This window comes from Alternaria viburni, assembly GCF_023758015.1.
Source record: "Alternaria viburni strain BMP 2772 chromosome Unknown scaffold_9, whole genome shotgun sequence".
Lineage (NCBI taxonomy): Eukaryota > Fungi > Ascomycota > Dothideomycetes > Pleosporales > Pleosporaceae > Alternaria > Alternaria viburni.
In genome coordinates, this window is record NW_026055778.1 from 586,079 (window position 1) to 600,534 (window position 14,456).

The 14,456-nt window shown below is 51.8% G+C and overlaps 6 protein-coding genes across 6 annotated transcripts; 5 read left to right on the forward strand and 1 right to left on the reverse strand.

The window, feature by feature from the left end:
* Positions 1 to 4,138: 4,138 nt before the first annotated feature.
* On the forward strand, positions 4,139 to 4,726 carry J4E79_005097 (uncharacterized protein; the record flags this gene model as incomplete). The annotated part of the gene is made up of 1 exon (XM_049353975.1): positions 4,139 to 4,726. The coding sequence occupies one exon, from the start codon at positions 4,139 to 4,141 to the stop codon at positions 4,724 to 4,726; it is 588 nt and encodes a 195-aa protein (XP_049211595.1).
* Positions 4,727 to 6,217: 1,491 nt separating this feature from the next.
* On the forward strand, positions 6,218 to 6,764 carry J4E79_005098 (uncharacterized protein; the record flags this gene model as incomplete). The annotated part of the gene is made up of 2 exons (XM_049353976.1): positions 6,218 to 6,233; positions 6,304 to 6,764. The coding sequence occupies 2 exons, from the start codon at positions 6,218 to 6,220 to the stop codon at positions 6,762 to 6,764; spliced, it is 477 nt and encodes a 158-aa protein (XP_049211596.1).
* A 2,084-nt stretch (positions 6,765 to 8,848) lies between these two features.
* Positions 8,849 to 10,628, forward strand: J4E79_005099 (uncharacterized protein; the record flags this gene model as incomplete). Its single annotated transcript, XM_049353977.1, has 2 exons — positions 8,849 to 9,306; positions 9,782 to 10,628. 2 exons carry the CDS (start codon positions 8,849 to 8,851, stop codon positions 10,626 to 10,628), a joined length of 1,305 nt encoding a protein of 434 aa, XP_049211597.1.
* Positions 10,629 to 11,201: 573 nt separating this feature from the next.
* J4E79_005100 (uncharacterized protein) lies at positions 11,202 to 11,846 on the forward strand (the record flags this gene model as incomplete). The annotated part of the gene is made up of 1 exon (XM_049353978.1): positions 11,202 to 11,846. One exon carries the CDS (start codon positions 11,202 to 11,204, stop codon positions 11,844 to 11,846), a length of 645 nt encoding a protein of 214 aa, XP_049211598.1.
* Positions 11,847 to 12,011: 165 nt separating this feature from the next.
* On the reverse strand, positions 12,012 to 13,289 carry J4E79_005101 (uncharacterized protein; the record flags this gene model as incomplete). Its single annotated transcript, XM_049353979.1, has 1 exon — positions 12,012 to 13,289. The coding sequence occupies one exon, from the start codon at positions 13,287 to 13,289 to the stop codon at positions 12,012 to 12,014; it is 1,278 nt and encodes a 425-aa protein (XP_049211599.1).
* A 366-nt stretch (positions 13,290 to 13,655) lies between these two features.
* J4E79_005102 (uncharacterized protein) lies at positions 13,656 to 14,055 on the forward strand (the record flags this gene model as incomplete). Its single annotated transcript, XM_049353980.1, has 2 exons — positions 13,656 to 13,781; positions 13,846 to 14,055. The coding sequence occupies 2 exons, from the start codon at positions 13,656 to 13,658 to the stop codon at positions 14,053 to 14,055; spliced, it is 336 nt and encodes a 111-aa protein (XP_049211600.1).
* Between the last annotated feature and the right edge of the window lie 401 nt (positions 14,056 to 14,456).

The following is a 14,456-nucleotide window of genomic DNA, read 5'->3' on the forward strand; positions in this document are numbered from 1 at the left end:
TGTGCGCAAAGTTGGACGAGGAGGCATTGAGAGGATCTGGAAAGACATGTGAAGGTACGCAATGAGGGAGTAGAATTTCATTGGCGGCGGCTGAATTTCCCGGACGATTCAGTACCCTGATGAAAGCGGCAGAGTGTAACTCTGGGAATACGCGGCTGTTCATGACCGTTCTGCAACAGCAAAAGTAAATCTACTCACCATGATAAGAGAGTTTTGCAAGACCAGTCAGGTGCTCGGTAATTCCCATGAAGCCGCGATTGTCTTGTTGATCGCTTCGTGGTGGCCGTACTAAAACCTCGCAGCCAATGGACGGAGATGCATGCTCCAACACGCATTTAGCATCTCTGCGTATTGAATGTGATCTTGCTCAGATCTGAGTATCGCATCCAACACCAACAGCCAGGAAGCCTTGCATGCAGATCCTCAACACTCGATCAGCAGTCCGCGACTTTGCCTCTTCCTTGCACTTGCAGCAAGCGAAGTGAGCATCAATCTATCTCTGATTATTATAAGCATCATTGAGCGCTTACTATAGTAATCAATCTACGGATGTGTGCACAGCCGCCCCCACGAACACATGTTGCGCAAGCGACGCGGGATGTCTAACATTGACATTCAATATGTACCTGTCACACATAAATCGCGTGCAGACGGTACGAGTCGTAGTGGTCGGGTAAGAAGGGCGCATGTGGATGCAGCTGTCATCCGACGCACAAAAGCGTGTCATCCGGAACGGAGTCCCAGCGACTCATGTTTGATTTCAAAGCTGGCTTGTAGTGAGCGGTAGCGTCAAGCCGACTGAAGGAACACCTGCGCAAGCGTCACCGTTCACGACATGCGAACGACACATGGGCAGTCCAGCTGACCATGATGCGAAGTCGTAGCTTCCGACATCACCCGCTGCTAATACATTGAATGCCGACAAATCCGGGTCATGACTTTGGCAAGCAGGGCATGGGAAATTTTTCGCCGTGTAGCGTATTCATCGGTGGTCGAGAAATTCCATGGGCAATAATAAGTCCGTTATATGGTGTCGGTGTTGGCTGGTACCCACACGATGCCCCACGCTCCCACTACACAATCCTGGGAAGCCCGGTAGAAGAGCCACAAGTATAGTCAGGAACCTTGAGGATAAGAAGTAGTACTTCGGATGTCCCCAGAGCCGATGCGTAGTCTAGGAGAATTCTGATCTTGAAAATCTTGCTCGAATGGAGTGCGGTGTGTGATGAGCCTGAAGTGGTGCCGGGCCTTCTTCTTGTTCGAGAGGCAAAGCGTTCATCTTCATCTCAATGACTCGGTTCTTGGGTGAGGTCATGACGGCTGGACTTCGGTGCCGAGACCCAGAACAGCGTAGGGTGTGCGCCGTCGCTTTCTCACGAAATTCAGGAGCTCACGATGCTGGTGTTGAAGTTGCGGCTGAGCTTAGCTGAGGACATGCCGCATCCGAGCCCTCATTGGTGGCAGCAAGAGATGTTCGATGCGAGCTGCGGTCTTGACACCTTCTACTTTGGTCGCACCAATGACAACAAGACAGCCACAAGCATTTTCTCTCCACAATCTAGTAGATCAGGAGATATCAGAAAAAGCAATCCAATATCTGCGACGCACTACGCATCACACACGACGATGCAGCCTTCATGGGTATCTCCATAACTCTTGCCGTATTCCTCGCACTGGCTGCCGACGAGAGTTGCCGCCGCTATGTGCGCTCGATCTGGGGCACTACCACTATCGGTTCGTGGCTTGGGCGTCCCACGCTTGGTCGACGGTGATAGTACACGTGCAAGTTGCGCAGTTTAGCCGGTAGAACGAAGTCGCCCTGGCGCTATGTTCCAGCTACAGGTACCAGCCGTGTTGCTCGGCCTGGCGGCAAAGGCGCGTTCGCAAAGTCGGATCTCTGCTAGGTACCCTTGACCCAAGGGATGCCGAATGAGAAGGTCTAGACATCAAGCCTTGCTGGTGTTCTCGTCGCAACCCTTAACAGAGCAGGATGTTCCCTTGATCTCGGATATAACGATAATAGCGATATGAGCGACAAAGTGGATGCAGACTGGGAAGCCTTTCTGGTCTTGGCATAGACTGCAAGTCTCATTTCGGTTGCGAGACGGGCGCGAAGATCATGATGGCCGCGGAATCAGGAGCGGGCCCTCTTTCCAGCGTGGATGCTCCTTGTGAGGGATTGAGTAGGAGAACCTCAGAACATGCTATTTGTGTACTGCATTATTTCAAAGCCATCACCATCATAAGTCTGAAGCGTTTCTTGACAGAACGGTACTTCAGCGCTACCCCGTGGCTTCTAGGTGACATTGCGAGCATCGGCGACGGTAAGAACTCCTGTGAAACGCAAAATATGCTTCGGAGAGTTTTCGACGTGTGCCGCTAGCTGCCTAGACATGTCGCTTTGGTGGCAGTGATGAGTCCAGATGATGCATTACCAGTACACTATGATTAGTCGCATGGAGGTAGCGTAGCAAACTGCAAGCCCCAGTCGACGGCTCTCATATCACTGTAGCGAATGTGCATGGCGGCGTTGGACTCGTTGCTCAACCAGAGTCGACCAGATTTGCTGTGTTTCAAGAAGGTCCGGTGAAGGCTCTCAAGCGCTATTGGCGGTAGCAAAACGGCCCCGCGATGAAGCATCGGAGATTATCAGCAATGAATGACCTGGCACGCTGGCGACCAAGCAACCGTTCGTGCAGGGGACACTGTCGGCGCAGTTTGCGCTATGTGGCCCGGTTTGCTGCATGGCAGGCCCTCGGTGCCAGGTATTGCGATAGTCAGGAACGCTCGGCTTCTAGTCTATAACCCATTCGTTATATCGACCAGTAGCTGTCTGTATCGCTCGTGCTCCAGATCTCGGCGTAGAAACTTGGAAACTTGATTTCGGCAGAAGCGAGTCGAGGCTGGTGACAAGCTGCAGCTGCAATGGGCTTGGGAACGGAACGCACACCAGCAGGATCTGGATGCGCTCCGTCAAGGGCTAAGATAAAGAACCTTGAGGGGAAGCTATCGCGGGACGCACCTAAAGCCCGACACGGGATTGGCCAGTGCCTGGAATGGGAGCGATACCCAAGACCGTTAGTGTGGTTTGATAGATCGACGTCGTGTCAGCGCCCTGCTCAAGCGAAGTTTCCGACCGACACACGCCCCTTCAGGCGTACTGAGCGTTTGCTTGTCTCATTCGTACTCCGCCCTCTAGCGATGCAAGGAGAATCAAGAAGAAAAAAAAGTTTTTTCCGGGGTAGAGCTGCACGGCAACGACGAACGGGTGTGCTGTCGCATCTGCTATCAAGCCCTCGGTGTCAGGTTGCTGAGGCTGATGCGACTTCTGCCCCTGGATTCGTTCTGAGGTCATGATGTGCTGTCAAAGACCAACATCGTGCTGACCTCGACGACGCCACGTTGCCCGCTTCACGGCTTTGGGATGGCATATACTGGACGGGAGTGTCAGGCCCCTGCAGCAGGCACGGTGGAATTGCCTATCCTGGGACTTGCGCCATCTTCAACGGCGGGGTGTCGTTCCAAGGTTGTCGAAATTAGCCCATCATGGATTGCTCTTAGTGCACTGCTCACCGATATTTGCTTGAGTCTGCCGTACTAACAAACTTCGCAACCCACCATCAGGTACGTTATTGTACCTGCATCTCGCCTCAAGCCAAGCTAGTCCGGTATCTATAACCCGCAACGCTCCTCTCTCTCGGTGCGCCGTCGTTGGCTTTTACCGAAGGACCGTTCTTTGTGCTGCCTCGTTTCGTGGCGCTAATAGCATACCGTCATTGCCTACTGCGGTTGTGGAGCGAGGGTACACGCATGACCCAGGTCTCCGCTCTCGAGCCCCTCCGCCTTCCCGCACTACTTTATCCGCATCGCCCTCCAAGGTTCATATCAGACAGAAGTGGGCTCAAGGTACCTACCATCGTTTCGTCGACCGCCACCTCTCAGGTGTAGCCGCATCAACCGCAGCCACAGCCAGCATGGTCGTGACCTGATCGACATCACTCCTTCATATCTTCTTTTTGGATCTTCCTTCCAATACACCATCACGCCTTCAACAACGACGATCGCGACAAAGTTTTACCATTAAACGAAAGCAGTCCCATTCAACTCTCACACTCACATACACACCCTCGTTACAACTATGGAGCAAGAAACGAAAGTCTGGATCATCCTTGGTGCCGTCGTAGGCATCCTCGTCCTGACGGCGGTTGCCGTCGCCCTTCTCTTCTGCTGGAAACGATCTCAAAGAAGGATGCGAGGCTTCTCTCTGCGAGCTGTCACACCACTAGACGATGCCGAATTCGAATCGTGGAGACGGCCCAGCCAATACACCCAACGACCGGAGAAGTACGGCATCCGACCAGCTGTCTTACGCGAACATGTATCACCCAGAGCCACTTCCATGTTCGAGAAAGAGCTTAGCACATACGAGTTCCCTCCAAGGACACCATCATTAACCGACATGGCTTCACTAAAGTCACCCACCAGCTCGATACGAAAGCCCGAGCGTGTACGGAGGAAGTCCAGTGTTGCTTCGTCTATTGCCGACCGACCCCCAACACCCTATTCTCCGAACTCTCCAAGCGGTGAATTCAACCGGGGCTCCACATCTTCACATCGATCCCAGCCTCTAATACATTACCCATCACCATCAGAAACTTCTGCTTTCCGCTTCAACTTCGAATCAGAGTACGGCACTCAACAAAAGGGCGCTGGACGCTGGATATGAACGCCAGTGTCACTTCAACATTCCAGCCATCTTCGCACCTCGAACATTACGGCTTGCAGTGATCTCTGTAATACCTGCAGCCTGCCGAAAGCACTCGAAGCGACTGAAACACACCTGACAGCTTCTTGCGTCACCACGCACCGCTTGCTGCTGTACAAGCATCGGGGCTGTCGCGATACCCAGTCAACACTTCACCTTTACGACCTTCGCTTCGCATACATACTTTACGATTGGACATGATTTTGTCATTTGGAGTTCGGCGGCGCTTTGCATCTATGATACCAGACCTTTGAGTCACTACACAGGCCTCGAGCCTCTTTGTTTCTTTTTGTTGGAGGATGAGCCACTCAGTGCCGAAGATCGCACGAGAATGCAATTCAGTAGTATAGCCAACCACAAAGTCGGGTCTGCAGTTGTAGCACTGCGAGAGGCTAGTCCTCTGTACCCATATCAATGAACAAACTCATTAGCACATGATCCTTTACTTTTTGCTGCAGTGATCTCCCTCCCATTGCGCAATACGCCCTGCCCTGCAAGACATCACGCACCACGCATCACGACATCAGCCCAAGCGGCAACTCGGCCCCGACCGTTCCCACCCACGACTGCCGACGCCGACCCCTTAGCCGTGCAAACGCCTCATCTGTGCCTGTGCCAAAGGAAAAAAACGTGGTCTACACCGCCAGTTCCAAGACCCCAGAATGTTGCTATACGCGATCTGAAACTCTGCTCGGCCGCCATCTCCACTCCACTCCACTTCGACTATCGAAAAGCGAGCGGGACGCGATTCATGCGCGATCGCGCTTCCCGCGCTCGAAAAGTACACCGCATTATCTGGCTGGGTGAACCCCGCGAGATGGTGAAGGTGGTGATACTGGACTCTTGGGGGCTGAAATGTAAGACGCAGGGTGGTGGAGTAAGGGATCTTCGGTGTCAGTTGCTTTTGCGCACATCATGGGTGGGTTTTGGTAAGGGAGATGCAACTCATCTAAGCGACAAGCTAGATGCCTGCACGGGTACTATGATAAGAAGTAAGTAACTTGGAGGTCTACATTACTCTTCTGTGGCTCAAATTTTGCATCGTATACTGTTGTCGTCGGCTGAGTCTACGTGCATTTGCTCACTTTCTTCTCCCTGCACAGATATGTGGATGACTAAGCCAAGCGAACCGAGCGGATGACGTGCAGCCAGGATAAGGTGTGTTGAGCTGCACGGCGTGCGTGAAAGCGTTTTAGTGGGTCAACGACTCAACGTGGACAGCTGTCACCGCAAACCGTGTGGGCAAAACAAGCAAATTATCAGCCACACCCCAATAACCCCCATCGCGTGCTCGTTTCTCAAGCCCATAATTCGCGTCGCCCCATTTCATCCACCAGCCACTATCCGCGCGCAGATCAGTCGCAAGCGCGAATCTCGTTATCCGCACCCCACAAACGCGTTCTATCGCGTCTGGCACACGACTTCTACACGTCCAATCGCAAATCGCCCAATATGGAGTTTATACAAGGTATGCTTCGCTGATGCGCCTATCGCCATATCATTCTATTGCGACACGGGTTGCTAACACCAGATACCAGACTACGCAGCTCTCCTCCCGCGCCTCCTCCCACCGTCCTTCGCAAACCCACTCCTCCACCTCCTCACAACCTTCTTCGGCATCTCGCGCACGCTATCCACACACCTATCCCCTCTCCTCAACAAACTCATCACCCAACCCGATGTCGCCTCCATCCTCGCGCTGCTCGCCATATTCTTCATCTCGCTCAAGATACTGGACATGATGTACCGGGCCGTCATCTTCTGGGTAAACCTGGCGTTGCGACTGGTCTTCTGGGGCGGGATACTCGTTGTGGGCTTTTGGGTGTACAACAGAGGGCCTGAGGGCTTTGTCGAGGATGTGCAGGGCTTGGGCGAGTACTGGCTGGGTCAGTATGAGGTGTATAGTCAGGAGGTTAAGGGGTTCCAGCAGCAGAAGGAGGATCAGATTAGGATGAAGGCTAGTGCGCAGCAGCAGCAGAAGAGGAAGGGGTGGCGGTGAAGATGGTGTGGAGACAATGGGCGGTGATGTGTGTATGAAGAGGTGGGAGTTGGATACTTGCCAACATAATGGCTGCGGTTCTGGGGATCGAACTGCACGACGAGGTGCAAGACTGGACTTTTGCACATATTCTTAAGGCGCTCAGGATCTCGAAAAGTCTGGGACTGGCTTTGGGATTCATCGGCTTTGTACGCAATGTCGGGGTGTTTTGGCTATAACTTGTACATGTTTGAGCTTCACGAATAATGGTATCCATGACAGTACTCTAGGCCTTTCGATTGAAGCATCACGGTGCTAACGCCTTTGAATCGATGTCTCAACGTCGACAAGATGACATCCAGGTGTTTGCTTTTGCAGAAGAGTCGCCTCTCGTTCCAGAGACTAAGGGCAAGCACAGGAAGATTCTGAATCTTTCTCGTAGCGGGAGGATGCATCCCGGGTTTACGAGAAGAAGGAGGAAAGTTTGATAGTCGCTGTGTCAAATCATTTAAAGAGCCTATGAGGTGGTGACTGAAGATCCTGCCAACATCCATCAACCACCTACAATGGCACCCCGGAGAAAGAAGCAGAAGACCAAACATGCGTCCGCTGCGGCAGACGGCACGGTACGAAGCACGACGCAACCCACGATCGACAGTCTGGCTATGGAGACGATGCAGACGGTCTTCAGTTATCTTGGTTTCCACGACCTGATACGATGCAGGCACGTGTGTAGGAAGTGGTCTCTGTACATACCAGAAACAAGCCCAGAACTGAAGAAGATACTCTTTCTGACATCCGATCTTCAACCATGCAAACATGAGGTGCGCATCCAAGCTCGTAACTACTTCGCCAAAGATGCCGGAGACACCTTCAATGTGAGTCCCGCCCTCCCGCTTGTCGAAACTAGGGCCCCAGGGCTTCATGTCAATCCTATATTCCTCAAGCTCAAGTGGAACAAGCTCGTTATTCCAGGGCTTAGACAATTTTCTCCCACCAGTCGCTATGGTATATACGTACTTGACTTCACGTCCATGGAGCAATTACGCAGGATCGCGATATCTCTTGAGAGCAAGGTTGACGAAGGCTTGTGGACCGATATGTTGATATGCGTCCCACCAGTACAGAAGTTGGAATTACGTCTGACCATATACACGCCCGGGTTTTGTGCTCATCTCACACGCACACTTGCCGACAATCGTGGGATCCGCTTCCAGGACTTGGTTGCATCGCTCAGGAGCTTGTTGAAAGAGGTGACTGAGAAGCTTATAATACATAAGGTTACGCTGCAGCACAAAAAAAGGATAATTGAGATTTTCGATTGGTTGGGCGGTGGTGAAGATGGGGATGGTACCTTTGAGAATTTCCCGCGCGATGGATCCATGCAGACCGAGATTACCAGGGACGGAAGTTTGCGTAGGATGCGGTAGGGGCATTTCGAGTGGGTTCATTAATGAGTTCACAGCCTTAGAAATGAAAGATCACGTATGCTGTCAGTCAGAAGTTCACGTGCTTGCAGGTTCCCGGCGTAGTCAGCTACAGTAACGATACGCTGTTTCACGATCTTGATGGTCATTACATATCTCTTCGTACATCTGAGTCCGATCTCATGGGCCACGATCAAACAAAATTCATCAGTAGTATGACCTGATGATCACGCGGAATTGTTTCACCAAGTATCCTACCGCTCGATCAACGTGACTTAACACGCGGTATAATTTTCCGGCCTCTGTATTCCAATACTCTCAACTCTCAACCCCACTGGTGTTTTCCGAGAGATTGCGTTGCCTAAGATGCAATATAAGATGAAAGGAGATACACGTGCCCTGACCAGCAACAATAGCATAAGCATATCACACAAGCAACCTGACATACCGACAGACGGCGCCAATCACCATCTTCCAAACGAGATATGGCAGAACATCTTCGGCTTTCTGGATCTACGTGATCGTAAGTTCACACCGCGAATCTGCTCTCTCAAATGTATTGGGGGCGCTTCATCTTGATACTCACCACTGACTGTGAATACAGTTCTTCGCTCCCTTCGAGTGTGCACGGAGTGGCGTGATAACATTCGTAGCACTGATCCAGTGCTCCGCGACAAGATGTTCAAGGATCGTGTAGTGCCACCCAAAGATGAGACTAGAAGTGGAGAGAAAGTAAATGACAAGAAAGAGAACATGAAGCATTACAAAGGAGCGGATGATGATGACAAGCAAAAGAGCGACAGCGACAAGAATCTGAGCAATACCACTGACAAGACGGAGGAAAATGTACCTACCGTCACAGTCAATCTACGTGCAGCTGCCGACTTGCTCTGCGTTCCCGGCTCCTTCCCAGAGGCCATGATCAGGTTCGAAGTCGATTTTAACACAGACTACGGTTGTGGTTTTGCCCCCGATGATTGTGACCAACTATCCAACTTTCCCTCCGGCACGAACTTCCATCCGATTCTTCTAAATCTGGACGAGCGTCTGCCCCTGGTCGACAATGTGTTTCAAGCAACCAATGGAGTGCCACATAAAAACTTCGGGTTCGATTCATTCGATTCTCTGGACGGAGTGTTAGAAAGGATGCGAAAATATTCGCGCAGCAGAAACGATGGCTCATGGAAAGACATGCTGTTGTGTGAGCCAGCTCAGCCGCGCATTAACGTGGTCTTCGATTACACGTACTACACCCGTGGGCGTCGCAAATATAGGCTTTACGGAGAGGGTGGATGCGGGGTTACAATGGGTCAGTTTGTGAGGGCTTTCCGCAAACAGCTGACACATATTGAGGAGGACATATGTGGATTTCCTGAGGAAATGTTGGTCTACTGCGGTGAATGCTGGGAGAAGAATCATGAGGATTGAGTGTGAACAGGATAGCATGATTTGGGAGGTAAGAAGATAGAACGAGTCTAGGAAATGAAGAGACCTTTGTCAAACAATGAGGACATTAGCAATATATCTTGATGGTCATGTGGACTTGTCTTAGGACACACATGTCGCTCGATGGACGTGACCTCCGGCGCAGTATAAAGTCTAGCACCCCAGTGTCGTCATCCCTCCTATCATCAATCTCGATCCATTCTCACAGGTTATCACACCACCGGAGATACCAAACAACATGCAGGAGAATATAAAGGACGGCACCGATAGATCCGATTCAGGCATACTGACTGGTAGCGCAGTCTCAGACGCCCCTCTGAAGATACTCCGGAATGAAGCTGGTTCAGATGACGAGAACGATGACAATGAGAACGAGGAGAAGGACGACAACATGTACGATGAGAGTACCGACAGCGACGATGATGACAACGATATTGCCACAATCACCGTGACTCTGAGAACGAGTATCGAGCTGAAAGGCCTCCCCAATTCTTTCCCGCGGACCGTGATAGTCCTGGAAGTCGACTTCAACGAAGCGTCCACGAACCCCGAACCTATCTTCGAATTCACTCGCGATAACGCCTTCCACGACATTATTGACAACATGGAGCAGTGCATGCACCACGTCGACGAACGCTTATTCGACAGAGCAAAGATACGAAACTCCGGTAAGCCACGACCCTGGTTCGAATTCGAATCGTTCCAACATCTGCAAGATTTGTTGGAAGTCAGCAAGAACAATCCTTTACCCAAGGAGAGTGATTGGATGGAAATGCTTCTGTGTACGCCAGGTCTCCAACGCATCGACGTCGTGTTCACATATAGGGCTTACCACGATAAGGGCCGCACGTACAAACTTTTCGCGGAAGACAACAATGGCGTCACCGTAGGTCAATTTGTGAAGGCTTTTCGCGATCAGCTGCAGCATGCGGAAGCAGACATACGCAAGTTTTCTGACAAGCTTACTCTCATCTGTGATAACTGTTTTGACGCCGCTATCAACGACGACTAAGTATATACGTTGAAACAACGAGAAAACATAACCAAGGCAGGATACAGTGCCAGAAAGAAAGGTATCAGAAGGACCCAACACTAAAATGCTCCTTCTTGATGAGTTTCCTAATCCGATTGTGGCTGGGGTGACTTTCGATCCGGGTGATCGAGAATAGGATGATTACAGTCTGTAGAATGAAGCAAGAGTGAAATGGCATGGCGGTCGAAATAAGCAAAGCGATGCACATTCGTATTCGTATGTGGATCGTGTTCTTCTCTTTGATAAAAGCGATCGATGTGAGACTGGGTTGAATGGCCAAGTCGCTGGATATTGATCTATCCACTAAGCATAGCGAATTTCTTGGAATGAGTGTCGTATGTTCATGTTGTCGTGCGTTGGGTTCTGTCGTGTGTAGTTGTGTCCATCATGCAAATGAAAGGTGCCCAAGCCAAGCAACCAATGACGTCGCAAAGTCCCCGCAGACCTCCAGCGACGCGCGCACCAAACGACCAACCCTCTACACGCGCAACCGTCCCACAAGCTTACTCCTCCCACTTTCCCTTCCAACTATCTACCAAAACCGCATAAAAGATGGCAGCAATATCCCCCGCCCCCGCCTCGACACCCACGCCCACACCCTCGACAGCGCCAACGCTCACGTCCCCCAACTTCGTCTTCCCACCGCACTACTCCTTCCCGCCCTTCTTCACCCTCCAACCCGTCGCCAGCACGCGCTCCTCCCAACTAGCCTCCTGGTCCACGCTCATCCAATCCTACTGCCGCCACAACCGCATCTTCACCCTCTCCCTCATCGACGCGCTACCCACCCCGCTCTTCACCAACACCACGCTGCGACGCAGCCTCTCCCTGCGCGACGCAAAAGCCATCATAACCTACATGGCCTCCCCCGAAGGCGGCAACCGCGCCGAGTTCATCAACACGAGTTCCTCGAAGAAGGCGAAGGCGGGGGAGGAGGGTGAAGGGGGCAAGGCGTGGATATATTGGCGCAGGCCGGAGGAGTGGGCTGCGGCGTTGGAGGAGTGGGTTGAGAGGACGGGGCAGAAGGGTACGGTGCTTACGCTGTATGAGATTGTCGAGGGGGATGCGAGTCGGCGGGAGGAGTTCTTTGGTATGGATTTGGAGTTGTTGCAGAGGAGTTTGGGGGTTTGTGTTAAGAGGGGGAGGGCGCAGGTCTTTGGGTCGGGGGGTGAGGGCGAGGGTGTCAAGTTCTTTTGAGAAGACGCTTTCATGTGGTCTTGGGGGCTTGATAAAAGTTATGGGATATAAGCAAGGGGTTAGAGAGGAGGAGGAGGAAGAGGCGTTGAATGATACCCAATCGCATTTCGGACCTGGAATCGCAATTTCTGCTATGAACACATACTGCTCTCACATTTACATCGCCTACGCCGCACCCAACGGATTCCGACACGCATCCGTCAAACTAACCCTCGGCTCCCTCCCCTCAACAACAGCATCCAACCACGCCTTCACCCACTTGACCGTCATATCATTCTCACACTTATCCAACGCAACAAGCACATCAGCCCGAATCTTCTCCGTCTCAAAGACCCTCAACCAAGCCGGACAAATCCTCGCCATCTCCTCTAGAAAGAACTTCCTCAGACAAGTCGTTTCGTAGAGTTCCAGCTCTGTTTTGTGTACTTCAGACGCGGTGTCGCTGGGAAATGCGGGAGGAATTGTCCGCGAGGGCCCCTTGAGGAACTGGGGGAGTTGGACGGCGAAGTAGGGTGGGAGCGTTGCGACGCATTCCCAGTCTACGATTGAGATGAGGTCGCCTTGGGGGTTGACGAGGATGTTTGAGGTGCTCATGTCGCGGTTACAGAGGATTGTGGGTTCTGCTGCCGAGCTGCTGTTGTCTGGGAAGAGTCGTGGAATGATAGTGCGGAGACTTGATAGTACGGCTTGAATGTCCGAGTAGTGTTCTAAGTCGTCTTCATCTTCTTGGTCTAGTTTGCTGGCGAAATGCTCGAGGAGTTGGAGACGGGCGGTGAGGTACTCGTGGATGCTTCGGAAGGGTCCGCGAACGATGTCTAGGGTGATGTTGTCGCCTTTGAAGAAGGCGGGTTGGACGATCTCGCCGACTGTATGTGTGGATGGTCCATCTGCGTTGGCGGCAAATTTGTCGGTTGGACCTAAACTACCAATACCAGATAGCTCGATATTGAACAGCTGTGCCACATGCTCTGCGATCTGCTTGACTAACAAGCCCTTCTTCATCCAGGACATTCCATGCCAGACTTCGTGTAGAGGGCACGCATCCACCCGCTCCATGAGCATCCACTCGAAGCAAAGCTCATTTGAAAGGTCTGCATCGTGTGCGATGACCTGCGGTACTGGAATATCGGTTTTCTCGCGAATGAAAGCCAAAGTTGCGACTTCGCTGCTGGTTTTGACGACTGGTGCGACGGGTAAACTGACGCGGAAGATAAATCGACCTTTGGTGCAGTCGATAGAGAAAAGCTTGTTGAAAGCGCCCTCGGCGAAGGCTTTCACAGTGGCTGATTCTGCTTCCGGTAGTTTCAGATTATCGCGTGTCAGCCTTGCGATGGTCTCTATCGATGGCTCTTCGGTCCAGCATGGCTCGATGCTGAAGACGTCCTCTACCCATTCTAAGCCTGGCTGATTGACCTTGCGTCGCGGAAGAAGTGTCGTCGTCATAGTGTGCAGCTAAGTTTGGGAAAATGGTGGTTGTGGTGTGGTTGAAGACTGGAAATGGAAGTGAGAAGTTGTGACTAGACGCAAAGGGGAAGCAGTACGCTCCCTTGTTTGTCTTTCATTTTGAACAACGTCACCACTGAAAAGTGAACATATCTGACGTCGTGGCAACACCATCAATCCCAAGGTGCCGCGTCAGTATTGTGAAGTCCATCTGGTCTCTTTTGGCATATTCACTCACATCACTTCGCACGCACAATGATCTGTCGCCCTCTTTCTAATATGGAGGTCCTCTTTGGCCCAAGTGCGTTCCTTACTCACTAGCCTCAACCAGAGATCTATAGAAGAGCAAGATACAAGACCACAGATATGGGTAAGACACGCAAGGCCATGATGGCTTTCATCGATAGCATTCCAGACTCCAAGCTAGAAGGCGGTTTCAAGAGCGATACCATCTACACTGACCTCAAGAACTTCCGACTTGACAACCAAGGTGTAAGTTGAAGCCCGAAAGAAGCCCAAACTTTGTCTCTCCTCATGCACTAACAAAATCGTATAGATCACAACGGCCAGGGGCGACAAGCCGGCATGTGTCAACCTCCAGATGCAGGTAAACAAGCGGCCCAAGATCACATCCCTTGCAGATGCAGCGCCCTTCAGCGTCGCGCATGTAGAGATTCCAGTCGAGGAATCCTGGTCCGCGGAGACAATCAAGTTGGAGCTCAAGAAGAGCTGTATTGCTCATGGTGATAAGACCGGCCACTTCTAGGCGGCTTGGGTGCTTGCGTAAGTTGGTATACCTCGGCGAGTGTTCACGGCGATATTCTTTTCCGACATGGATAGGCGTTCTATACCCAGGAAGGTGTTGATGTTGCACAAGACTAAAAACGATTAGCGACGTCTAGAGCAACGAGTATAGTAGTCCAAGATAGACTTCAATCCGGAAGTCAGGTTTGCCTGAGTCGCATTGACCACATCCCCGCAAGACGCAAAGTTAAAACAAGCAGTGTCAGATGCTCCGTGCCTGAGAACTGTGGACGTGATGACGCCGCAAAAGCTTGCATAGTGACTGAAGGCAGGAGTCCATGGTGACTGATGCTCTGAATGCTGGGGAAAGTCTTGGGACGTGGCTGATTGACGGTGGAGAGGATGGCTGGACGCTTGGATCCT